The sequence below is a fragment of the Zonotrichia albicollis genome, chromosome 4 (assembly GCF_047830755.1).
Source record: "Zonotrichia albicollis isolate bZonAlb1 chromosome 4, bZonAlb1.hap1, whole genome shotgun sequence".
Classification (NCBI taxonomy): Eukaryota; Metazoa; Chordata; class Aves; order Passeriformes; family Passerellidae; genus Zonotrichia; species Zonotrichia albicollis.
In genome coordinates this window covers 6,519,343-6,547,338 of record NC_133822.1, presented here as the reverse complement: position 1 = coordinate 6,547,338, position 27,996 = coordinate 6,519,343, and the positions used below count along the sequence as shown (strand labels likewise).

General features: G+C 39.8%; 1 protein-coding gene and 1 long non-coding RNA gene across 8 annotated transcripts in view; one reads left to right on the top strand and one right to left on the bottom strand.

The window, feature by feature from the left end:
• CELF2 (CUGBP Elav-like family member 2) overlaps positions 1–27,996 on the bottom strand; it is a 547,488-nt gene that overhangs the window by 250,366 nt on the left and 269,126 nt on the right. For 2 of the 7 annotated variants that reach the window (XM_074538721.1, XM_005489257.4), the window contains exon 1: positions 6,518–6,817. The exons of 2 other annotated variants lie outside the window; for them this stretch is intronic. In XM_074538721.1, the coding sequence (XP_074394822.1) occupies positions 6,518–6,624 (107 nt within the window). In that variant the 5' untranslated portion in view covers positions 6,625–6,817. Of the gene's footprint in view, positions 1–6,517; positions 6,819–27,996 lie in introns of those variants that run through there. 3 more of the 7 variants (XM_074538722.1, XM_005489256.4, XM_005489258.4) reach the window with 3 other exon arrangements.
• On the top strand, positions 9–27,375 carry LOC141728738 (uncharacterized). Its single transcript, XR_012579885.1, has 3 exons — positions 9–185; positions 15,005–15,103; positions 27,259–27,375. It is a non-coding gene; the product is annotated as an uncharacterized LOC141728738 (long non-coding RNA).

Sequence of the window (27,996 nt, the reverse complement as noted above, 5' to 3'; positions counted from 1 at the left end):
CACACACCGAAGGGCACAAGCAACAGTTCCCTGTGCTGCCCTTCTCGCTGCTTAAAGTTTGCCCTCCTTTATTTCACGAGGGGCATTGGAAAGCTGTGCCTTAAATAACCAGAGTGTTGCAGCCTCTGCAGTGTCCAGCAGCAGCTGAATTATTTGGAGGAAGGTGGAAAAGTCTAATAACCAATGTGAGTATGCAAACTGCTTTCAAAACTAGTGGAGAAAAAGCTTGGGCAGCAAAGCATGAGAGTTGAGGTAAAAACCCTCCCTCACGTAATGGCAAAAAGCATTATATGAATATAAGTCCTGTATTTAAAACTTCTTGAGCAATTTTATTGATAATCTTATTTCTTTCAATCAGAGAGAGTTAACTTAAAAATAGGTTGTTTTACCTGAATAAGGGATGCAGGGTAACATCAGCACACTGAGTATGCTACATGGAGAGATAAGAAAGTAGTTGTCTCCATTCCCCCACCCCCAAACACAATTTTTGGGTGTTTTTATTGAAATGGAAGGATCATTTTTACTTGGCTGCATTTTACAGGGCAGCTTGTGATCCACGCTGTGTCAGCCTTGTCAGTGCCCTGGCAGATTTACAGCCCCACAGTGCTTTCCTGCAAGCACAGGCTCATAGCAGCCTAATCCAGTAACGTGGGCTTAATGCACAATATAATTTCACGAACCACCTAGAAAGTGAGTGCAAATCTGGGAGTCGGTGCTTTCCAGAAATGTCATTTTAGTCATTAGTTTAGAAGATGGATCTGACTGATATTAGCCCAAGGAATGGTCACTGATCCTTATACTATCAGAGAAAATAAAGTTGTGCATGAGAACAGCTGAAATCCTTTTTACATCCCGCTCGAGCTGATTACTAGTTATGCTATCTCAGTCTCAAGACTGAAGTGAGAGATGAGAAAATTAGAGTCCAGATCAAGATTTACACAAAATTTGTGAGAATTCCTGACCATTTCCATCCAATAAAGATAGTTAACCTTCAGTGCATCATTAACTTGCTGAGAACAGTACTAAAGCGACTTTAATTGACACATTTGCTTCTGCTGCAGGGTGAAATAACACAGAAGCAATACAAAACGTTAAAAAAAAAAAATAAAAAAAGCTTTTTGTCACAGCAAGAATGTTAGAGGGGGAAAACAAAAAAAAAAATTTCCCGTTTTTATTTCCTCTGTGAGGATGCCAGCAGTCTTGTTTCATAAACTCCAGTGATTCATCACCATCCCAGGCAGCCAATCATTCTGCAGGTCAAGTAGAAATGGGCTGTAGAGCCAGCAACTCCTGCTGCCCTGATAATGCATGTCATTCCAGGCATGGCGACATGCTTTCTCAACAACTGCCATTTTCAGTTACCTTTTCTGTGGCTGACATACAAGTAAATGTGTTGGAAGCAGTAAAACAGTCATAGGAAAACAGTTGCAAAGATAAATAGCACCTGCACGTGATAATCTCTAATGTCATTAGAAAGGAAAGAAGGATGTGTTTTGAAATAGAATTTCTCTCCTCTGAAAGCATCACTTGACTTGGGGGGTTTATATGTGAGTGTGTGAATGAGGGGGGGGGGGGTCTCTGTAAGTTGTTTTTTTTTCTTGAATTAATATCCAGACATTTGTCTTGGTTAAGAGATGCAACTGGAGGAAAAGGAAAAAAAACCCAAAACCCGGCAACAACAAAAACCAATGCAAAACCCAAACACCCAGCATTAAATAAAAAATCTTCTTGCAAGTCACTTGTGGAAAAGGTTTTGTACAGCTTGATTTTGTTTGAATTTAATAATGCTCACTTTAAGAAACACAACTGCTCTAATTGAGGGAAAAGAAAAGGATTTTCTTCAGTCATTTCTTTTCAGTCTTTATTCCTTGTCATCTAACTTAAATTTCATTAACTCCTTCTTCAATAACTGTCCTCTGAATCATATGTAGTTGAATACTGTTTTGCAGATGGAAACTGAGTGGGAGTTTTAAGGGCACAGGATTATAGAAATACACAACCTCAATGAAAAATGTTTAAACTTAAATGCACACATGTATGCGTGCACACATATATATGTGTATTAGTAACACAGCATGTGTAATTTATATACATGTACCATGTGAAGTCCCTGTGCCTGAACACAAATGGAGAAAAAAAAAAAAAAAACTGTTCCAAATAACAGTGCTGGAACCAGATTTCAAATGCATAAGATTATCCATATTAATTTATGGTAATCTACAAATGAATGCAGCAGAGACAGTACAGGTTATCCAAAATGGTACTTGCATTTATTGAGAGACGACCACAAAATATCTTCACGACAAATTTAGTTGCATCTTCTAATACCCTCTGAATTAATATCATGCAAAATACAAGGTACAAGCTACGTTTCCCCTTTGGAATGACTGGCTCTTGAAATGCCAAAGGAAAGCCAAACGTTTCTCTCCACACAAAGTCCTCCTAGACATCTTGCTTTCAGATTTCATCAACTTAGGTGTTTTCAGGGCTGTAAGCAGTGAACTTTCCATCAGCAGCATCTTCAGCTAATTAACCCTCCTGATTACAATAATTAGTATTGATTCACTCCTGAATGACTTCTTAAGTATTCAAGCACAATCTACACTTGCAGTAAAACTTCTAGATATGAATATTAATTGAACACTTGCTTTGTTTTTCAGCCCCAAAGGTATAGTTTGCAATCTTATATAGAATAGAATCACAGAATGGTTTGGGTTGAAAGGGACCTTTAAAGGTCGTCTACTTCCAACTCCCATGCCATGAACAGGGACAGCTTCAAGTAGATCAGGTTGCTCAGAGCCGTGTCCAGCTTGACCGTGAATGTTTCCAGGGACGGGGCAGCCATCACCTCTCTGTGCAACCTGTTCCAGTGTTTCACCAGCCTCATTGTGAAAAATTTCCCCCTTATGTCTAGCCTGAACCAACTCTGTTTCCATTAAAAGCCACAATCCCATGTTCCATTGCAACAGGCCCTGCTAAAATAAATTTCCTATAAGCCCCCTTTAGGTACTGAAAGAATGGTCTAACATCCTTGCCTTCTCCAGGCTGGACAACAACAAGTCTTTCAGCCTGTCTCCTTAAGGGAGGTGTTCCAGACTGACTTTTTGTGGCCCTCCTCTGGATCCAATCCAACATTTCCATGTTGAGGACTTGTTGAGGACTCCAGACTTGGAAGAGGTACTGCAGGTGGAATCTCATGAGGGCGTGGTAGATGGAGGGAATCACCTCCCTCGACCTGCTGGCCACCCTTCTCCTGCTGCAGCCCAGAACACAATTGGCTTCCTGAGCTGTGAGTTCACATTTCCAGCTCACATTCAGCTTTTCACCCCCAGGTATTTATCTGCAGGGCAGATCTCAGTCCCTTCGTACTTAAATTTGCTGACAGAACCGTGTCAGTGTCATCTGCTCTTGACAAAGAAAATATTATCATGTTGATGATTGTGGCTTATGAATGTGAAAGTAATTAAATAAATAAATACACACAAAGACTCCAGGCTAATAATGAATATTATTCAATTCCATATCCCTATGGAAGCATGGAAAGCCACGTCCCAGGCTAAGACCTGTCTTGCTCTTTCTCTAACAGGTAGGACTGAGGGTATTCATGTTTTGACATTACACCTGGTCATTGCAAGAACAAATAACAACTCACGTAGAGTCTGAATTACCTCTCTTAGCTCTCTTGTGGAAACAGATGTTGCCAAGTTTGACAACTGCAAGGCACCACATTGCTTTGTGAATGGGTGAGGTTCAAAACAGGCAGCACTGAGGACACCTTCGATGCTCAGGCATAAGATCTCTAAACCTATGCAGTCTTTCCAAAGCCATTACTTTCATTAAACATGATAAGAAATTACTTGAGCTACAGCTTTGCTTCACCTTCTTTGATGTTAATAATAATTGTTATGGCTCAGAAAGCAATATTTCAGTAAATATGCATAGAAAGGTTTTTTTATTTTTTTTTTAGTAGGATTCACACAAACTAATTCAAAAATCAGTCTTTGATGTGAATTCAATGTGAGAAAATACCCTCGGAAAAACACAAAGTAATTTTCAATCTGAGACAAAAAAACCCCAATCATTGTATATGTATTTTATGCAACATTTTATCCAAAAATGTAGAAACTACAGTAAGTTTGGTAGGAACTCACCTGTGAGCAGAGAGCTTAGGGAACAGTTATAGTATTGAATAGTCCTTAAAAGTGGTGGTTGGATTTGCTGCCCAGGTGTCTGTTGGTGGCTGCTACAGAAGTGGCATTCATGCAGCTCTGGGCTATCCCTGAAGGGGCATTTCCACATAACTGAGAGTGGGGGACTCACTTTATTGCCACTCACAAAGGGCAGTAGCTGCTAGGAAGCTCAGGCTGCTGCAACATGACATGATAGAAAAATAACTTTATAAAAGCATGCCGCTGTTTCCACCCTCCAGTTCAGACAGAGCAGAGTGGTTGGGAATGAGTTAACATTTGTCTTGAAAGAAGTTCTCCCAAGGAAGTGAATTATGTCATGGTGCCATAATATTAAACACCATCCTTGCTTTCTTCATGTTTATGCCCAACACACAGCATGCAAGCACCTGATAATCCATAACCTCTTGGCTTCTCAAGAAGTATTTTATGTGATATTACCTTTTTGTTCACATAAACTCTTTGCTACTGGTTTACACCATCTCAAGACTCGAGGGAAGAAGATACAATGACAAAAAAATGCAAAACAGCATAGCAAGTATTCAGTCTCCCCACCAAATATTTTTGTGTTGAGATGCATGCTTTAGAGGGCTCTGACTGCTACCGATAAATCCTCAATGTCTTTTTGTTTTAATTAAGGGGTCCAAGAGACCCCTCAACCCATATAAATCATGCACTAGAGTCCAGTTTTTTAAAAAAGCACAAAATCTCTACTATTAATTGATCAAAGCAAAAACCAGAAGCCACTGAAAAATAAATCTTTTCTCTCACAAAATCATTAAACTTATTGCGAAAAGCAATACATTTACTTAACATGTAAAGTATTTAAAGACTTTAAACAGTTTAAGAAACTCCACAGAGTAATGGCAATTCATTTTATTTAAGACATAAGCTGCTGTCAAAGTAGTAACTCAAAATTTTTCAAAAGCTTTCTAACAATTTTTTTTCACAATGCATAAGGTTCATTTTTCCAAATTCAAACCCAAAATTGTTAACTGTTTTTATGCTAAATGATGGTTCTTGAAACAGAAAGATAATTTAGGAAATGTCATATGAATAATTTGTTTGATTTGGGGATAGGAATCATTCAGGTAAATTATTCTGTCTGACCTTAAAAATTCTAATGTATAAAATGTAATAAAAATGGAAAGTTGCATGAGCTCCCACTCTGAGACCTGATTTATCATTTTTATTGCATTTTCATTACCTAAACAAAATTAGAAACAGTATCTTCAAAACAGCAGTTAAAGTTGATATGATCGGGCATAAAATCAAGCAAGGGCAGATTTGGCAAGTATGTATTTCCCAGATTGACAGCAGTATTGTAAGCTTTCAGAATCAATAAGTTTTCTCACCACAGTTAAAGGAGAGGTTAGTAATAAATCTGCAACTTAATGCAATAGCCATAATTGTAAGATACAAACCTCCCCCTCCCTGCACTATTAGCAGCAAATATCAACTGAAACAACCACCACAAAACAGGCAACGCACTTTAAATTCTACTGTACACACAAAAAGATTAAGGGAAATGCAAAAGGGGCTGAGAAAAGGAAAGGAAAATACCCCCAAAACAACCCAAACCACCCCATCGCCAGACATACATTAAGCTAGTTTGACAACACCATTGTTCAGCTGTCCCATTGTCAGACCAAAAGATGTATTCAATGCTACAATGTCTGCTAGGAAATAAACAAAAGACTACATTTTTCAAAGCGGGGTGCCAATTCCAGCATAATTCTGTGTGTGAGTGTGCGTGTGTGCGTGTCTGCGTGTTGTGTGTCTCTGAAAAGAGTAGTCGATGCTGGCCTCCCGCTAAACCCGGGAGCATTATTAGAGAATAGATGTGAAACCCCACATTACAGGAGTATTTAGGTATTTTTAAAACATCTTTGAGCGGTAGAGACTAGGTAAAGCATTAGAAACTATTTACATAGGCTAAGTGAAAATTAAAGTGGTATTTAGGGCACTAGCTCTAATATGGAGTCTCCCTGAGCTTTTTCCATGCTTATTCCATGCCCAGTGCATAATAATGAAGCAGGCAGAAATATTGCAAAGGAGGTGATAAAAGAAATACCGGCTCTCTTTTAGGAAGGAAAAAAAAAAAAAAAAAGAAAAGATAAATGTATTTATTTTTTCCCCTCCCTGCCCTCTCCGTACATTTGTCATTATACATGAAATGTGCGACCCGAACTAGTGGAAAATGCCCCTTGCACCCAGCAATGCCTGTCTTTTCCTTTAAATAGGGAAACTACTTAATACACAGCACGGTTATAGTTGCAGCGGGCCCAGGCAACTCGAAAGCACGCGTTAAAACAAAGGAGACAACATACCTTAAAAGCAGCTCCTCATTTCTCATAGTAACAGCGGATTTGGGACAGCGCATGCTTTCTGCACCGATATTCTCAACAAAAGCCAGTTCAGAAGTGCGCTCAAACATCAATGCCACAGTAGCTACTCACTAATGGCTACTCTTTCTCTCTTTCTCTCTCTAGTCAGACGCTGAGTGGTGGAGCAAAGGGGCCCCTGCAGATTCACTAAGCAGAAATAATCCTCTCTGACAAGTTATGTTGTCTGGGCATATTTTACATTAATGCACTGTGCTGCCTATAGGGGTCTTGTTTGCGTTCACTCTAGCCTAGCTGGTGTTAGCTCTCCTAATTACCAGCCAAAAAAAAAAAAATTAGCAACATTCCCCCCCCCCCACCCCTCCGCCGTTAAAACAAAAATAATAGTGTATGTATATATATGTACACATACAAATCTCTATGTACAAAACTGAAAGAAAAGGGGCGGAAATCTATGGGCAAATGAGGAAAAGCTTTCCCCCTCTGGAAGGATGCATGCTTGGTATGGGTCTTTTGTTTGCCCTGCGAACTCAGTGAATACAGTGGCAAAGAGATGCTGTGGCTCATGAGGCTTGTGCACTTTAAGGGAATTGGGTTAGAGGCTCTTTCTGGGGCTCTGGAGTCGCAGCTGGAGCTTCTGCTCTCTCCCTCCTTCCCTTCCCTGTTCAAGGCTGAGTGGCTTTATGGGACCTGCCAGCTCACATCAGAGGGATTGGGGAGTATTAATGCAGGCACCTGGGGATCTTCCTCAAGTTTTCAGTTTTTCTTGGCAATTTTAACCCCCGAAAAACACAAGTCCAAAATCCCTCCAATTTTGACCCCTCTGAAACACAACTCGGTTACCAAGTAACTGAGTTTGCTTTAACCCAGACCCTCACGCCTGGCTTTGGCACAGTTCTCGCAGACGGGGAAGGATGTTGCATTATTCAATGATTTACTCACTTCCTATGCATGAAAGGAACTATAGTGTGACACAGATTTCAGGGAAACAGCCTCTTTGGCCCTATTTGGGAGATCCGCCATGTGATTTGTAGGAGCAGGTTGTGGTCTTCCCAGATGCCAAGGTAGTCAAAGAGAGGTTTATTTTCACGTCTTGATTTCAGCTTCTGCTGGGTGAATCTTTAAACTATGCAGGAGGATGGTTGGCTTTTTTATTTTCTTTATTTTTAAATTTTTGTATTTTATTTTAATTTATTTTTTTTAATGTACATCAGATACTTGAGCAGGTGCTTATTTAGTAGACTGAAAAAGTCAACAAGTCCTTGATGCTCTTTTCAGTCAAAAGCTTTTCTACACCACTGTGGCAGTAAAATGCATCTTAAAAATTACTGTAATTTCCTCTCAGGTCATGTTAACTTAAGGAGGTGCAAAACTCAATAAACACGAATTGTCCAAAATTGACAACTTGTCAAAAAGTCCAGTCAGGCTAAAAATTGATCTGCACTTCAAAATATGAATTCAACTTTCATGAGCTTTTGGCTGTGTCTGTGGCTGGTCCTAAGCTCTTTTCCTACATTATATACTACAGCCTTAAAATATACTGCTACGAAATCCTGATGCAGTGCTACTGCTGCTAATTCCTTAACAGAAGTTGGTATTAAGGGGCTTGATCTTTAAACTTAAGTCTGGGAATGAAGGCAAAGAGAGAGCAATCACCAAGATAAATACAGTGGTAGCAAGATCTTGCCTTTCTGATGGCAGCTGTAAACTTCTATTAAGGTCATAAATTGTTTGCAACAGAAACAATCCTTTTGTTCTACACTTCTCATTGAGCACTGTGAAACCTTCGGATTAGTTTCAGTCACTCTGATGTAATATTTGTCAAATGACTAAAAGACAAATTAAAAAACAAACCTGAACATAATCTACTTCTAATGGCGTAGAGAGAAAGACAGTACCTTAGGAATCATGGGTATCACGAAGGACTGCAAGTTAAGGGAAGACAGGTTTCAATTTGCTTCCCTTTTCATCTGCAAAACATGACTGGGATTCTAGTTGCTCTTGCAATAAAAAATAATAAATCATTTTAATGATTAGCAAGTCAAACCAATTCCATGTTAAAATGTCATGCTCCAAGGTCAACTGAGACAACATAGCTTGTGCTTCATGCTAAAAATATCTGAACAGTCATGGAAGGCGGCCAGGAAAATACTCAACCAACATGACAAATCCCATACCTCCTGCCCCAAATACTAAATCCATTACTACCATTTCAGGCATGGCCACCAGCACTCCAGATTTCAGCTCCTTTACTGTTCACCTCCAAATGACTTGTGCCCAGCACAGCTCACCGTGGTGCCCAGAGCAGTCTCGGGCTGATGTACGAGCAGCAGCAAATGCCAGGGTGTGCTACAGAGTACACAGCTGAACGGGAAGTGTCAAACAGCCTGATGAACTGCTACAGTTTTCAGAAAATATGGCAAGGATCAGCATCTTAAGACACTACCAGCTGAGGGAACAAAGCTTTCTTTTCAGGCTGGAGCAGAATGGCTCACACAGAGCCCTTTGGTGGGGAATCAATGGGCTTCTGTTGGGCGGCTCCACGCAGTTGCAAGTTCTTGATCATTTCTGCACTTGGAAAGAAGGAGAAGCAGCAGCAACAGGAGATAAAGTGAAGTATTATGGAAGGACTCATCTACAGCCAAAGGAATAAATAAAAAAGAAAATAAAATCTACAAAGCAGTAACACAGACAGACGGAAAGAACCTACGCTTTCTATCACACGTAATGAAACGTCTGACAGAACAACATCTGCAGAGGGATCACAGCTGCTGAGGATGAGAGGCAATATGAGTATTATTTTTCAATTGTAAGATGTACTAAGCAGGAGTGCCTTTAGAATAATATGGCTGAAGGGAAGATCGAACCAGATGCACAGGGCTATCTGGCTTCTTTCAGGATGAAAGTCCAGCTGTGGGTTTAAATTCAACATTTAGTATGAAAATTGATTGTAGATTCATAAATGATGTGCATATATTGCAGAATGCTCTACACAAATTACATACAGTGGAAATTTAATAATTTCATCGCCCTGTATTTAATGGAAACCTAAGCCTTCCACGTATGGCCATGAGTTTGCTAAACTAATTATGTACTGCTGCAAATCCTTGAAAGGCAACAGGAATAACAAATCATTGACACAAGCAAAAAACTTCAGAGGCAAACCAGTAACAATGACTAATTTATGCCAATTAAAATGTTCTTTCTGCTCTCTAATTCTGGTTGAAATTATTTCTTGACCATTCCATTTGTTTACAGTATTTTAAAAGTATTCAGAAACCCAAGATACAGTGATGTTTTCATACACTATAAAAGTCTTTCTACCTGCCAAGAGATGGACTGGATTTCATGACAAAGAAATGGTGGACAAATGTCCAGGAAAATGGACCAAAAATCATGACTGCAATCATGAGAGGAATAGAAAGCTTTGATTCATGTCTCCATTTTACCAAGTGTCCCCGTGTCAGATCTCATGCAAACCAATTAACCTCTTGCTCACATCTCCATCTTTAAAATGAAAAAAGCCACTAAACTCCAGAGTAGTTTGACCATAATACAGAACACTGCAAGATGTATAAATCAGTGCTTTATTGTGGCTTGCACAAACATTTAAAATACCTCTTCTCCTCCTCACAAAACGCACTTGCAGTCTAAGTCAGTTATCTGCTGTTCAGTGCAGTTATTTAGGCTCAAATCACATTTGCTTTGTATAGGTGTGGAAAGCTACACTTTAATCTGATAGCATTTTACTGTTTCAGGTGGTTAAATCCCACCTTTGAAGCTGAGCAATTAGTCTAAGCTAGTCATCTAGGGTTTCTCTATTGTCACCGAGGGGAGATTAGTTATACTAAAGAGCATTACTACATCTCTCCATTGACTACAAAGGGATTAGATCCCTAAATTTTAAATGCATATATCAGGCAAGACGAATCCCACCAAAGTGCCTAAAGCAAAGGTGAGAATTCCCATGTTGCTGTTTCAGCATCACCAGCACGTGTCCATCCCTGTGCTCCACAGCACTGCCCAGCCCTGAGCACCCCAGGTCGGAAACAGACTGGTCCTCAGGAGGGGAATGGAGATGCTCACAGGGTTCTCCTGTGAAGTCAGGCTGAGAGATCTGAAGTTATTTCCTCATGGAGAAGGCTCCAGGAAGATCTTACAGCACCTTCCAGTGCCTGAGGGGGCCCACAGGAAATCCAGAGAGGGACTTAGAGCAGGGCATGTTGTGAGGAGACAAGAGGGAATGGCTTTACACTGAAAGAGGGCAGGTTTAGATTAGCTATTAGGATGATATTTTTTACTGTGAGGGTGGTGAGGCACTGGAACAGGTTCCCCAGAGAAGTTGTGGCTGCCCCATCCCTTGAATTGTTCAAGGCCAGTTGGATGTGGCTCTGAGGAACCTGGCCTAGTGGAAGTTGTCCTTGTACATGGCAGAGCAGTGGAACACGATGATCTTTAAGGTCCTTTCCAACCCAAATCATTCTGTGATTCTATTCATATGTTGCACCTATGCAAAATTTGAAGTAGAAAGGAAATTGGCCTCAGCTTCAGAAGAGGAATCTTTCCAGCATGCTTTCAGAAAGTAGACAGTTCATTTAGGTATCTTCTCCTAAAATCTAGAATAATGAGCAACTCATTGCCTGCAGCTTTTGTGTTATTGGAAATACTGGAACACAAGCCCAGGTATTATTGTTAGAATAATTTTACTCTGGATCACTTAATTGGTAAATGTGAATAGCAAAGAATTTTCTTTAACTCAAAAGGCTGTATCTCATCATACTTTACCTCTGCTGTAATTGAAATTTTTGTTCATTTTTACCTAGAACAAATCATCACACTTTTGTCTCTGCTTCCTCTGTTGATTTTGGGTTTTGATTATACAGCCTTTAACATAATTGCAGATGGGAGATCAGTTGTTGCCCTCAGCTCCAGCCATCAGACATCTAGGCTACAATTTCTATCAGTTTCTATTTCATCCAGTTGCCATTTCTACCAGGAGAGCAGAAACACTGTGACATTTGCTATTTGTATTATGCACATACATACAGGTGGAGATGTTTCTGTGCTCTTCCAGGCAAGGAAAACACAAGTCACAGAAAAGACTCAGATCTTTACCTCTAAGTATCTAAATACAATTTCATGGTGAAACCATATTGACCAGCTTTAGAGTCATTAATGCAGATATGGACAGGTCTTCAGGACAGGTACTACCTCTGTATACCTTGTGTGTTTTAAACATACTCACAGTATCTTTGTGCTCAGAAAAAGGAAGATTAGTCTCAGATACAAGAAATCACTATTTTTTTTTTTTTTTGGCAACAGGTCTAAAATTTGCCCCATCTCCTTTAGTCTGCTTTGGTAGATATTTTAGAGTATATGACTAGATTTTCTGTCTGAGTCATAGGGGTGGCAATTACTGTTGGTCTGCATGCTGCAAAAGGTCTTTTCTAACATTTTTCACTTGGGAGTATCCAAATAACATCATGAAAATTAAATAGCACAGACAGAAAACACCGGAATACAAAATGTTGTGTAAAGGCTGAAGATTAATACTTGGGCAGCAGAGGAATAAAAAGTTTTGCATTTAAAGCATGTAGCAGGACTGGTACCCACTGCTTGTCTGCAATAGAAGAGATGTGTGCTGCCTACCTCGAGCATTCAGCAGTGCTGACTTTGCATCTCAGCATCTGGGAGACAGAAGGAACAAAACTCTGCCGTCTACCTAAAAAAAAGTGCTCCATTGCTTCCCCCACCCTTGACAGGGAAGGGGGAAAAACTCTCAGCTTGTGCAGTTCACAAATTCTGACAGAGAAACTCACTTCAGTGTGTTTTTTTTTAAAGACAATACATCACTTGAAACAACTTACAACTGGCCAGGCTGTGGTTTCAGACGTGGCTACTCTACAAAGGAAATAAAGTATTTGGAAAGATCTACATGTCGTAAGAACATCTGGCCTGCAACTAAAGAGAAGGAGGAGAAAGCTGATCAAAAGAGTGAAGAGTAACAGAAGAGGCAACAGAGCACCAGATCTGAGAGAAAGAGAGAGAAAAGGCAGAGAGAGAACAAACACAGCTGGTTACAGAACCATTCATTTTCTGCTTTAATTTAAAATCTATTTAAAGCATAAGCAGAACCTGCTCTGTCTAAACAGGAATATCTTTATTTTGCACTTTAGTAATGCCAAGATCATGACTCTAATGATGTGGGATATCAAGGACCTTGAGTTCTTGGGAGCACAATCTAAAAAAGTGAACTTGCACAATATATACAAATGTATGAGTTGTTTGTATTAACACATACCAATGAACATGAAAAACCTTAATAATTACAGATGAGAATTTAATGGCTACTCGTCCTCTTAAGCTAAAATTAGAAATAGAACCACATTTAACATTTTTATTGAACCTATTTTAAAATGATCTTATGGTGCTCTACACAGAAGGTTCATTTCACACATCCATGAAAGGCATCCAGCAAGTCGGGATGAAAGCGGATATTTAAAAACAAGCTCTCACCAGAGAGAGTGATGCTGAACAGAAACTCACATGCAAGTAAAAAGGAGAAAGGAGTCTAATTTCTGGGATCTGGCATCTAGACAGGTGGATGCATCTACCAAGAGAATATTTGGCAATGAATGGGAAGTGGGAATTGGACCTTACACTGTCCTGTGACACATGTCCAACATGAAATAAAGACTTATGGGGAAAACTCATCATCCACCAAGTTTCCTGAAAAGGCAGGTAATATGGTATTGTCCTATGTGGAAGGGAAACAAACTGCAAGTTGAATAATTTAAATCAGATGAATTGATCTTTGGTTGTAAATACTACTTGAGAATGCGTGATTCATTACCTGGTAAAAGCCAGATTTTCTATTTAAAAATGCTCTGAAGGGAAATGTATCACTTCTACAGAGTTGCCATAAAAATAAAATTAATAGCTACAACATAATTTTTACTATTTTAAAAATGAATTAACACAGAGACTTGTTTCCTCTGCTCTTATCCTCACTAATCAGTTTTATTTCATTATTGAAAAATAAAATCACCACACTTTTTTAATACCTTAAACTCTCTACCTAACATTTTTTGTTCAAAGGATACTCTTCCTTCCTTCCTTTTTTGTCTTTAAAAATCTATTAACATTGATTAAAATGAAAGAGCTAGGATATAAATCTTCAGTTAGATTTACAACACATTTTTCTTTGACCTTTCTCATGTCATCTGACACTTGACAGTTTTGTGCAAGATGTTAAAAAATGACTAGCGATTTTTCGTGATTCTAAGTGCCCAAACTCAGAGAGTTTTGTAGGGCCTGTAATTCAGAGTTAAGATTCTGGTTTGTGGGAAGGAAGAAATAAATCAGACCCTGTGAAAACACTCAGAAGATGGATGCATTTCAAAACCTTTGATGAAAATTCTGCACAAACTGAGATTCTAAGGAATTCCTTAAAATGTCAGAGCACAAATTTTTGAAGAAGGAGATATCTATATTTTAAAAAAAGTGTCTTTATCAAAGATCTTTATGAGGGGATTGAATGCATCCTCAGTAAATTCACAGATGATGCTGAGTTGGATGGGAGTGTTGATCTGCTGGAGGGTAGAAAGGCAGAGCCTGGACAGGCTGAATTGGTGACCTAAGGCCAATTGTATGAAATCTGACCAGGCAAAGTGCAGGGTCCTGTCCTTGGGTCACAACCACCCTGCACAACTCCACAGACTTGGGGAAGAGTCACTGGAAAGCTGCCCAGTGGAAAAGGACTTGGGTTTGCTGGACGACAGAGGCTGAACATGAGCTGGAATGTGCTCAGGAGGTCTCAAAGTCCAGGGGCATCCTGGCCTGTGTCAGCAATAGTGTGGCCAGCAGGACCAGGGAAATGATTGTCCCCTTGTTCTCAGCTCTGGTGAGGCCACATCCTGAATCCTGTGATCAGTTTTGGGCCCCTCACCACAACAAACACATGGAGGGGCTGGAGTGTGGCCAGAGAAGGGAAGGGAGCTGGGGAAGGGTCAGAGCACAAATCTGGTGAGGAGCAGCTGAGGGAGCTGCTGGTATTTACTGCAGAGAACTCCAGAGGTTCAGGGGTGACTTCCTCACTCCATAACCCCCTGACAGGAGGGTGTAGGCAGCTGGGGTCAGGCTCTTCTCCCAAGGAACAGGAGAGAAAACAGCCTCAAGTTGTACCAGGAGGGGCTGAGAGTGGATATTAGGAAAAACTTATTCACAGAAAGGGTTATCAAGCATTGGATGAGGCTCTCCAGGGATGTGGTTGTCACCATCTCTGGAGGGATTTAAAAGGCATAGAGATGTGGGATTTGGGGACATGGTTTAGTGGTGGGCTTGGCAGTGCTGGGTTAATGCTTTGATTTGATGATATTTTCCAACCTATATAACCTGTGATTATAAAGTCAAATTTGCTTTTATTAGTCAGTCATGCAACTAAAAAATTTAACATACTTTTTTTCTTAATAGTGAGCCAACTGGGGAATGTTGTTTAAGGATATCTTGCTGAGATGGAATGTCAAGGTGCCAAAACCTTGCTGAAGCAATGGAAGCAATGCAAGAAGTTGGGTAAGTCCACTCACAAATAGCTTTTTGCAATGGCAGGTAGGCTGTGCACAGTAGCTTGAATCTTTCAGTGGATGATGTAAATGTATCCTGACCCAGAAAGTGAGAAAATTCATGAAAAACTAAGCTCTCTCATAAAGATATGATTCAAACTGGATCCTAATTCTGAGTCCCAAAGTGGTGTACTTTGCATGCCAAAAGTCTTTGTGTAGCCAGTTCCTTCAGACATGTTTTGCTCTCATTAATGCTATTTAAGTTTGGGAACTTAAATAGCATCAACCTCAGCATGTCAGCTGAGCATTAATTGACTGGGTGTGAGGCCTCTAAGTCTACTTTATCTAAAAACTCTGCTTCTGGAATAATATCTAGGCAATGATTGTAGACATGGCCATGGCATCCTGTCTTAAAATAAGCTGTGCAGTGATGCCTGTGGATCTTTCCAACCCTGCTGCAAGAAAGATATGTGTGAAGTACAGATGGACAAGTGGCAGCTCCAAATACCCTTGAGATTACCCTCTGTGAAAAAAGAGGAAATACAAGAGACTCACTCTCTGACACCTTCCACACCACGCAAAAGCAAGGAATGCTTTTCATTCAAAGAAAAAGGTGCAAGATCAGCCACATACATTTTATGTACCACCTCACCATAGTCAAACACCACCAGACTTCTTAGCATCTCATTTTCCATAATCAGATAAAATTTGTCAAAAAACTCAATTTCTGTGTCATCAGCAGTGAGTGTCTCACTGTGCTCACATGACAGGCTCATGGAGCCTCAGGAGACTTTGTGAAATGGAATGGCTGCAGAGGGAATGGCTGGAGGCCTGAAGTGACACACAAGAAAAGAAATAATTTCCCTAAATTCCTTCCAGTAAGGAAATGCTGCAGAGCTGCAGAGAGATCTGTTCTTTTGGGATATCTGGCTGTGTTCTTGAATCATTTGGCAGAACCCATGGTCGGTGCACTCAGCCCAGTGGGACCCTGTCCACATTCAGCCCTTCAGTGCTAGCAGAGTGCTCAGTGCTTCAGCAAAACCTGTGCTCTGATCATTACAAGTGCCAGGAAGTCTGTTAAAGTGTTTATATATTGCAACATTAAATGCTTGGTAAATTGCCACATCATTTTGTGCTTTCAATGCTCTCAAATCCACATCATTTATCTTTCTCCTGCAAGGCCAAGCCCTGCCAAACTTGCTGAATGCACTTAGCTCCAAATTAACACCCTGTAAAAACAGTTCCTCCCTTCTTCTCAAATGCTGTTATATGTAAAATCTACACCCGAAGTTAATTTCTTGCTGACCTTCTGCTGATTAATGCAAATTAAATTACATGCTAATTGCCCCAAATGGTTTGCATGCAGCCCACAAATCAGTTCTTTTTGATGGTGGTAAAAGATATTTGCGATTTTTTACACAATGGTTACATTAAGCCATTGTTAGTCTTACAGCATCTTAAAAAGTCAGATGGTGTTCTGGCACCTTTTAGAAAGCAAGGAAAAAAAACAACCTAGGAAAAAACATTATTAAGTTCTGATCCAGTCTTGTAGAAACCTTACTTGTACCTCATGGGAGGAATTTTATGGCTCGTTCAGAGCTCAGGCTCCAAGATGCATTTTACAAAACCTTGAGCCAGTTTTGTTAAACCCGTCACTCCCTAATCCCCTTGTGCTTGTCAGCAGAGCACACAGGCACTTGATTTTGGACGTCTGATTTGATAACGGGTGGGGGAAGAAGGGAGGGAAACAGTGACTGCTATTTTAGAGAGATCCTACAATATTCTGGCAATTTAAGAGAGAACAAGGAATATTTCAAACAGTGATGCTGGGCAGAGAAGCTCGTAGAAAGGGGCTGTGTTTTGTGTTCCCAGGTGTCAAGGTTGTTTTGGTACCAAGTCTAAATCCCAGTCATCAGACCTGATGTTTGATGGTTTTCTGGGGCTCTGGTTGGCATTTGGCAGGGGGATCAAATGCAACAACAGATAGTGCTTCGACCCTCAGCAGTCCCAGGAGTGGCTGACATCTGCATTACAAATGCATTTTGCATTTACATCCAGCAGAGGGGATAAAAAATAAAATTTCATTGATGCCCATGAGGAAGCTAGGGAAAAAAAAGAACCCTAACCATGGTGTTCTCCAAGAGAACAGTGTCTTCTCCATGGGTGCTGCCATGAGTTGTCACGCTCCACTCCATAGTTTATCCCAAAGTAGGTATACAAGGTTATGCCCATTTTATAGAGAAAATGGTGAAATGGATTGCCCCCATTTAGAACAAGGCAGGGCTGAAAACTGATTTAACTGGGAGAAGATGAAAACATCCACCTGAGCATTCCCATCTAAGGAGGATTTAAGCTCTCTCTGTCCTATCCATGGGCAATACATGCCCAGACCATAAAAGCACACAGCAGCTACTCGAGGTGCTCCCAGCCACACAGAACATCCCTAGCCAGGCAGCAGGACATAAAACCTGGCAGTAAACAGCCCAGAATTCACAATACTCAGGCCCTTGCTATTAGATCATAGCAAAGACAGGAGAGGTTAAAGATATACACCATGGTTATTCCTGTTCTACTCATCCAAGGAATGATCAAGTAGGACAAACTGATAAAAGATGACATATATGTGGTAAACCTTAATGGATCTGACATCTAAGAATGTTCATTCACTTGAATTTTTTTGGTAGTCTTTTCCATTACTGTTCCAATTTTAATACAATTTGTCTCTTCCTTCCCTAATATCCACGTCCCTGTTTGACCTGATTTTGGTAGCAAGCCTCCTCCTTTCTTAGATATTCTTGACTTTGACTTCTGTTAGAAGCTGAGGCTGCCAAAATCCCTGCCCCCTACACTAAGGAGAGTCCAATTCACTTGATTTTAACTGTGAGTTCAAAGAAGCTTAATAAGCAATACCTGAGCAATACTCCTCAATTTAGAGATGAAAGTGTGGCCACCACCACCAAAAGCTCTACCCCACAGCACCAACCCTGAGGGGGCTGTGCTGTTGAGTAATAAAAGTATTCCCTCTCCAAAGTGTCTCCAGAGCAGAGATTGTTGTGTCACACTCTGTTAAATTATGTGTGATGGGTCTGTCTCTAGGATTACTCTGTAGAAGAGACAGCGTGGAGGCTGCCAGATTCATTAAACATCTTCAGTGGGACTTCATGGGGGCCTTTCACTTACCCTGAACAAACAACAAACACACCCTTTGTGCTCAAGAACAAAGGGAGTTTTTGCACTTTTGTTTGATGTCAGTCACAACTGGAGATTAAAGCTTCTGCTCTGTGGATTTCAAAGTTGTCTCCCCCCTCCAAAGCTGCTTCTCTCACTTTTTTGCTAGGCACTTCAAAAAGGTTTACAGCTATAAAAACCCAAACAGAACAATATTAATAACAATCAGCTTCAGAAATGCTACGTATTTTTGGCATTTGAATGCATTTCACTCAAAGATACAACTGAGAAAATGAAGTGCAGGAGTAACATATGCAGGAACTCTGTTATTCTTAATCACGTCGCATCAGGGACTGGAAAACTGGATTTGTATAAAGGAATTTATGTGTTAAGATTGAAGCATTGTAGGCTCTGACCCACTGGAAAAAGATCCATCCCTTCTGAATCTGGATTTGGGGAATAACTGTTTCTGTTTTCTAGCAAAGGATGAAAATAGGAAAACATATTGAGCCCCCACAAAACCCAAGTCATGGCTTCTCTTAAAGCCTCCATGGTCTGATTAGAGCCAGAGATGGATGTTCACTAATATATTCTACAGGTGGCTTGATTTTGGATGCCATTTCTGAAGTGTGCAGTATGTACCTGTCACTGAACACCCATCTTCCAGAAAAAGCGCCCTACACTAAGCAGGAAGATGTCAGGGGAAAGGTTACACCTCTTGTCATCTCAGGGACAACCCAACAAACATTCCCATCTAACAGGGGAGCTTCAGCAAGAGTCCACCACCCTCACGTGGCGCTTCAGGATACCTAAAGGGAAACAAGGAGAGCTGCTACAAAAGGTGCAGAAAGAAGAGTAGGTATTATCCAGTTTGGGAAAGAAAAAAATCACATCAGGAAATCAAAAGAGCCCTTTGGAATGTCACAATGAGCAACCAAAACTAATGCTTTGATTGTACAGGAACCTTTTTCTCACCTCTGATCTATAATGCTTAATAATTGCGAGGAGGAGTGACAGGAGCTAGTGGAAATGATGGAAATGATGGAAAATGCCTTTCAAAGCAAAGGACTAAGTGTTTATACAGTTTATCTGGGCAAGAAGGTGTACATTTTAGCTCTCCTGGATCTAAAGCCTCTTTAAGGACTGCACAAGTATGATTTTATGTTTCTTGTAATTTTACCATAATCCATCAGTAAGGAAAAAAATGCCTCCACTTCCCACCTAAACCAACAGATTTTATAGAGCATGATTTGTTGATTTTTTACTCCCCCCAAGTCATCTTTCCCTATTGCCTTTGAACTAGGTGCCTGTTTAATCTTCTAGATCTTTCTCACATTGACACCACATCCCCTGTATATTTGTTTCTGAGAGAAGTTGAGCCATATGAGTTGTTACATGCTTTTAACCAGATGCCTGAGCATGGTGATCAGAAAAAAATATAGAAATGTGTGCAGTGATTTAAAATATGCCAAACCAGAGGTTAATAGGAGCGTGTATGGATTTGATTTCTCATTTAAAACCCTTTCTCTTCCAGTCACATTTAGAAGTGTTGAAACCATAAAATAATTGTACTATTTGAAACTTCTTTTGGGGCCTAACACAATTCTCTCAAGAAATACCATAGGAAATTTTATAAAGCTGAGCAATTAGGAGATGATTGGGCAAATCCTATGAGGGCATGATTTTTGCTTACCAGTTCTTGCACTGGTCCATCTGACGGCACCCAAGTATCTTACGTACAGCACCTGGGTTTTCTGATAATGCTATATAAGGAACAGGCTACAAAACATATTTCAAGTTCTTAATGTTTGATTCTTTAAGAGAAGACTATAAATTTAACAATTGATCAGAGGCCCTGCTTACTTCAGTTGCTTAGTAGTTCCAGTATGAAATGATCTAATTATCACAAGCAGCAGTAAACATGGTTAAATCCTCGATTTTGTGTCAGCATACTCTCTTTTGGATATAAATTATGCAGAAAGCCTCACGAAAAGTTATGAGCTGGTGTATATTGGTAGCACAGTGCGTTAATGCACAGCAGCCTTGTCATTAATATTAGGCTTGCTTTAAATAATGAAACAAAAATAAAAATGTTTCCCAGAGGACACAAACCATAAAGATGTAAAGTTGGAGTGTAGGCAAGAAAACAAGCTGTGTAGTTCAGAGCATCTTCACAAGCATTAAACAAGCAGCCAGGGGATGTACTTGAGGGGTTTCTATTCCACAGCAGCTTTCCCATTCACTTCTGTGAAGTTTAACATTGGAGTTGATCATATTGAAGTTCATTGTTACAATCTAAGGCAGTTTTACAATATGCAGATCACTCTCATGCTGCAGGTTTCTTCCTGTACCAGGGTGTCTTAATCTCCTTTATCCAGTTTATAAAGCTACACTGGGATGGAGAGAGGGAATGATTTTACTTAGAAATGGGGGCAGCTGTTATAGGTATGGGGTAGGAAATGAGCCTGGACCCAAGTTGCCCACTGATGGCAATTCAGGGAAGGCAGATGGCAAGGGGAAGAAAGGAGAACACACACACAGTGAGGGTGATATCCTGACCAGTCAGGATGAAGGCAGGGAGGGCAGACAGATCTGGTAGGACAGAAATGCTCAGAGACCCCACCATCCAAATGCTTGCTGAGGTGGAAGTACAGGAGTGCCAGCAGAGACATTTTGCAAGAAGTTTTCCGAGATCACGTCTGACTTCTCTCATCAGCTTCGTCAGCTCTCATTGCTTCTACCCCAGTGCACTTCCACCCATGAGCACAGGAAACTCACACAGAATAGATGAGAGCTGGCACCCCAAGTTCCATGTATCACCAATGCTTGGGTGGCCTTCAAGGTTGGCCAGGTGACTGTCCCCCTGGGCTGAATGCCTGTGGCTAGAGGGCATCCGACTCTCTCTGTTTTATCAGCTCTCAGGGCTGGAAAGAAAAACTCACCAAGTTTGTGTGCTTGGATTGAGGCACGGCACAAGGAAATAGGCAGGCAACAGCACAGCATGGAAAATCCAATCCTTGGCCTTAGTGCCAGGCAGGATAAAAGACATCCTATGCTTTTCCAGAGTCTGAAATTCATACACCATAGATCACTTCAAGAAGTCAAAGGGTTCTGGCCTCAAGGAAAGGGTTATCTAACATTTCATAATAGGAAAAGAATCTATTCTATATTCTGCCTAGTGCAGTTCAACTTCACTTTATTGAAAAGTTCTTTAAAGCCCTTGACCTCTACTTTCTGAAACAGTGGAAGGGTAGGAAAACATACATTCAAAACAGATTATGATATTCAGCAGCTCCTAGAAAATTCTCTATGCAGCAGCAGTAGATCAAATTATTTTCATTATATCATTTGGTCACAAAGAATAGTGACATAATTAGGGAGCTAAATAGCAACAGTTTCCTTCTGGTAAATTTGCTGTAGCTAATTTTGTTAATAAGACCGATAATTGTTTTACGCTCATTCAATATGTTAAGTTTACCTAATACTAAAACCAATCAGAACCTTTAAATTAATTTTTGTTTCATTTCCAAAGGAATCAATGTCATTATTAATCATAAAAGGAGTGCAGAGTCAGAGGATGATAAATCTCCTTTGGGCTTATTTGACTTTCATATTTATGGTTTGGATAAGGTTATTATGAAGGAATTTTCAAGAAATGATTGAGGAGCAAAGGGAGGAGAGTGAGCTAGGAAATACTAGGAAATGCTTGGATGCTGTGCTACTATCAGCTGCAGGAGAATGCATGCAACTAGTCTGATTTCTTTAAGTTCTGCAGAGTTAAGCATGGCAAAAAGGTTCAAAACAAATTGCTCAGACTGCCATAGCCCTAAGATCTGCAATTTTCAAACCAATATGTTCAAGAGTGGATTTGTAAGAAAGCAGGAGAGGAGATTTGGGGCACAGAACTGATGGAATTTTGTGTTCCTGGCATTGGTGGGTTTGCTCCTAGAGCATTTGCAAAAACATTCACTCATATTACTGTTGCCTTTGTTGCATTTCTAGCTTCAGTGCAAAAAAACTTACCATGGAGTGGCTATCTGAGCTGCACCTCTACATCAACTCTGTGGTAATTCAGTGAAACGTCCTGGATAAATGTGCCCAGTTTCACAAAGCCAGTGCTGCCCAGATTGCTCTTTACATCCTTTGACAGGATAAGGTCAATGCCCATTGGCTCTGCAATGAGTGGAGGATGTCACCAAAGTCGCTGCTGTCACCGTAACATTCACAAAGCTCAGCATTGGGAGGTGGCAGTCCTTGGTGCCTGTGCTGAGGAGCCCCACGCTCACTCACTCACTCACCATTATCTCCATCCTTTAAAATCACCACAGTGATCTCAGTTTAAGTGCAGTGCTGGATTTTTACTATTGTCTTGAAAGGGAAAACACATGGCGTGTTATGCTGAAATGTCGGTAATCAGATTTTTTTTCCTAGAACTCATAATGCTTTCTGCTGAAGAGGATTTTAATAAAACCTGAAAGCAAACAATGCTTGAATGCGGGCCTGAATTCTGCCTGTATTTGTATTCTTTGATTATTAGTGTAATCTCCCAAACTTTAAGATCTGTGAAGTGTGCAGCAAATTCCCGTCTGCATCCATCCCACTTGAATACTGTACCCACAGAAACCAAGCAACAAAACCCAGACAACCCCTGAACAGAGTCTGTTACAAATACTGAACATCAAACCAGCTTTCAGCAGCCTGGTTTGGTTTGGTGGAAGATGTCCTTGTCCATGGCAGGGGGTTGGGAACTAACTAGATAATCTTTAGGATCATCTCTAAGGTGATCTTTGATCCCCTACAACAACAAACCATTCTATGATTCCACCTTTCTGTGAAGCACCAAATAAATGTTTTCTGAACATATATGATGGAACACATTTCACTGATAAAATAACAAAATGTAGATTATATTAAAATAGGAAAAAAAATTCATCAGGATTCTTACAAAACCATCCTTTGTCTTTCCTTCTATCTTTTCAAGAGACAAATCTATCAAAGAAAAATGTTATGATAATGTATTACCATGCTGAGTTAATTGTCAGTTGCAAGTTACTTAAGTGTACCTTAATGATATGTTTAAAGCCTTATTTTCAACTCTAATAGCTATTAATGGTAGCAAGAGAAAATGAAACCAATTTTCCCTAACTCAAAGTGGAGCTCTATTAAGCATAAGTGAACAAAATTCTAAATATAACAATTTCTTTAGGTATTTCAGCTAATGGGAACCCACATTGTCCATATTTCAGTCTAGCTACATACTACTTTCCAGGAAGCACTTACATAAAATCAGTATTGAGTATGTCAGTATCACAGAAGTTGGATTCATTACTTCAAATGGTATGAAATTATTCCCAAGGACCAAAACAGCTGAACTGAAGGGAGACTGAAATTCCCAGAGGATTAGTTCAGTATGAAAACCCAAGGAGACATTGAATCTTGTTTTTAAGGATTTCCTTCTCCACAGACAGAGAACAGCATTTCATAGATGACCTCATGGGCACAAAGCTAAATATAGCTTAAAAGTTCCTAATAGCATTCAGAATGTCTAGAGTTTAGGAATTCATCATGGAAATATTTTTGGGTACCACATATTACATCTCCAAATAATTTCCAATTATTTCAGTTGCTCTGCTACAGCTTTCTACCTGCTTCCAGACAAACAAGTGGGGTTTTCCTGTCTTGTGTGATTAAAAAGAATATTGCAGTCTTGAATAATTTTTGTCCCATAAGTCAAGCTATATGACCAATTTAAGACAGAAAAATCATCAACCTAGCTGACCTTCTGTCCTGGAGAAGCCATGGGTGTGAACAACTAATTGCAAGGTGCTTGCATGTTTTTCTAGAAAAGATGTTCTTTCCTAACTCATAAGTCAAAATAAATAAGATTGAACCTTTTCATTGGGAAATGGCACAGATGACAGCATGACATCTTCCACACTATCCCATGCTGGTCGTTCAAACCTGGTTATTTTGTTAAGGTATTTAAGTGGCCAATAATTTCATAATAAAACACACAGAGAAAATTGTTAGTAATGTGAAAATCGGCCCTTGTCAGTCATTACAGGTTCAGCAACTTTCCTTTACATGACAAAAAAAAAAAAATTTACTTTCATTACTGATTTGCTTCTTGCATTAGCACTTCTGAAACAGGACTGTGAAACCTAATTCCTCCTATTCCATTTTCATTAAGAAAAAAAATTGCAAGTCATCTTCTGTACCTTGGGAGCAAGGTACTCGTTAGGAAAAGCTGTTTCACTCAATCGTCAGGTTTCAATATTCTTAAATTAAGCTACTCCTAAATCTTACAGCTATATACTTCACTTCAGTAAAACCACTCGAAAGAGGGAGACTTTTAATGTCAGAGATGTTGCAGTGTTAAATCTTCCTTGTGACTATTCTCTTGTGCAAGATCCCAGAAATGGGGTATGAACCTCCCAAATGATAACACGTACTTTTTTTTTTTGTTTTGTTTTTGGTTAAACTTAAGGGTTTTTTTTAATGGCATTTAAAATCAACCATCATATAGAACCAGACAAGCTTTATAAGCAAATATCTCTACATCTACACATCTGAAAGAACACATGTGCAGTTGTTTGTTGCTGCCTGCTAAACAGATGATACAAACCTCCAAAGAGAAGGTAAACTCCCCTGGACCTGAACAACCCTACCACGTGCACGTAGTAGGAGGCAACACATGCTGGAAGCAATGGTGGCTGGATGAAAGATTAAATGATGAATGTAATTCCTAGAAGTAGGGGCATACATTTTTAAATTTTTTTCCCCTTGGGAATAGAACTCTGTGCTATTTTTCTCATGTAAAAGAGGGCAATATTCTTGGTGTATATGCTTCCAGCATTCATTAAGATTAATGAAATAGACAGTAGTCAAGCAAGACTTCCAGCAGTAGCTGCCAAATCGCCCTCCTCTTTGTAAGGAAGGTCTCACCTGGGCAGGGATTTGAAACTTGGATGTTCACATTAAAAGATCTGATGGTTTTGTTAACCAAGCTTTCCAGGTCCATTTGGGGTCTTGCTGGCATTAGGCTGCATAAGAATGGGTCAAAGTTCAAATGTTCCTTCCTATGGAAGCCTTTAGTAAAAGGACAGTGATTTATACAATTTCAAGACAAAGTAGCATTCACACTTACTACTGTTATTATCTTTAAACCCTTGCCAAAAAAGCTGCAGATTTTCACTCGTGAAGTGAAAGAACAGAAGAGAGGAAGGAGGAAATGTTATGCTGTGTAAACAAATACTCTACCTGAAGGGGAATAAAAAAAGCACCAAAAATGCAGTCAAATATTTACACTTGTGAAGATTCAGGCAAAACATCAAATCAAGCTGTACTGTTAAGAGCCCTGTTCTCTTCCTCTCTTTTTTTTCCCCTTTTTTGCTTTCTTTTGTGTGTCCTTTTCTGCTGCTCCTTTTTTACATTGAGAGCTGCAGCTACAGAGAAAGATCATCTACAAAGCCAGAGATGGAGCTGGTGACTGGCTGTGGCCAAGGATCAGCCTTGTGGAAGGAGTTACAGCAGCCTGGATGAACCCTTTATAAAATCCATTCATGTTCCTAAAAACACATCCAAACTTTTTGGCATCCTAGGTCTTTGTTTTTCTTCTTGTGTGTTTTATAAATGGATTAAATTATTTTGGAAGCCCCATCCTTCCTTTAAAGTAAATAGTTTTTTAAGTAAAATTTTTTTCATTGTTTTTTGTTTTACGTGGAAAATTAAGTCCCAACTCTTTGGAGGTGTGTCAGGTTGTATTTCAGGTACTCATTTGGTGCAGAAAAGATTTGGATTAAAGGTGCCCAAAATTCTACAGAGTGTTCTTCACGTCATTCCATAAGGTGTCTGTGTGTCTGATAATCACAGTAACACAAACACTTTCCTGCTGGAGTCTGTGTCTACCACCTAACTTCAGAGTAATTGCTCCTCAGCTGGGGGAGAAAATTATAAATGAAGCAAACAACACGGTATTATTGTTATTATGTTAACAAAAAGGCAGTAAAATCAATATTTCATAATGGTTTCAAACATTTCTTGACAGAGGGTTATAATTCTCTTGACCAAACCAGCAGCAGTATTTTTAAATGGCCAAAAGAATTTGTCTTGAATGCATTTTGGGAATTAAAAGAATAAACAATATTTCCAATTGTTTTCCATCACTATCTATTTATTTTCCTTTTCACTGGTATTTTTTAAAACATCACCAAATAATTATAGCATTCAAAAGAATATATTTAGAAGACAGTCACATAAGAAGACGACATCTTACAGAATGGGATTTCTCTGGATATACAGAAAATTGATACCACAAACTCTGTCTATGCATTTTACTCTGAAACAAAAACTAATTTTATAATAAGCAGCCAGGGCTAGAAAAAAGTTTCAGTGGATCACACTTAATCCCCCCTTTCATGTCTCGCCAAATCAGGCACTTGCTTCAAAAAATACTTAATTGCCAAAATAAAACAATTAGTAATATCAAAAAAAGCATGGCCTTTCCACGCTCTCCCTCTGGTGCATCAACATTCATCTGCCTGTCTCACAGATTTTCAGATGCTCAGACTGTCCACTCCTCTTAAAGATCAATGAAAGCATGAATCCCTCAGAAGATCTGAAAAATCTGAAACATTAGGGCTGCAGTTGGCAGCCCTAATTAGTGGATACTTCTGAAATATTGGACATTTCAAAAGTTTCTAAAGGAGCTATGTGCACAGTTGCCACACAATTTTTTTTTTAAATTTCTTTTTAATTTATTTGTTTTTACTGTGTATGTTCTACTAGACAAGAAATAGCAGCTTTACTAGTGCTAGAGAAGCTAAGGATGACATGGCTATCAGCGCTGCAGACAGACTGATCTATTTTCTTGCAACATAATAGATGGGATTTTCCATAGAGCCCCCAGAGGCACGAGAGCAAACCAGGAGCAGTGACACCAGCTGCCCTACACGGTGCACACAAGTGCTCACAGCAGATATTTTGCCTCTTCCACAGTGTCTGGCCTAAAATCTGAATCGTCCCCCACACCATCCTCAGATGTACCTATGGCAGGAGCAGCTGGCAGCTCAACACCCCAGATTCCTCTCTGCAGAGGAAGGGAGGCCACATCCCCTCTTTGTCTGCAGTAAGGACAAGGTGAGCAGATTTTATTTCATGTTGCCTTGAATAAACCTGCTCCTAGAAAGGGCAACAGCACAATTTGGGAGCCTGTCAAAGTCCTGTGCTCAAGCAAAGTCCTGTGTTCAAGCTTCCCTATGAGCACTATAAAGCAGAAAAACCCATTTGGCATTGAAAAATATATATATATATATATATGAGCATTATTCCCACTCACTCACACACATATCACCTCTATGTTCCAGACATCATGAGCAGAGAGCTGAATATAGGTGTAAATTCTTTCCTACAGCTGCTTTATATTCCAGAGAGACATAAAAAAGACTTTAATGTAGAAGATAATCAACCTTCTCATTCCCACACTCGTGTGTGTATTATGTGAACGAACTCCTGAGAAAAATGTGTTATGGATGCTTTATGTGTTGAGCAGCTTTACTGTTACCCATAAAGCAGCTTTACAGCAGTGTCAGTGATTTTCTTTGGTATATTAGTTTTATTATTGTAGCCCCCATTGTCCCTCCTCATGCACCTTAAAGACCAAAGAGCCTACAATCTTCCTTAATTATATCAGTATAAATAAGATCAGAATTTTGTTCTGTTGCTTCATTTCCCAGA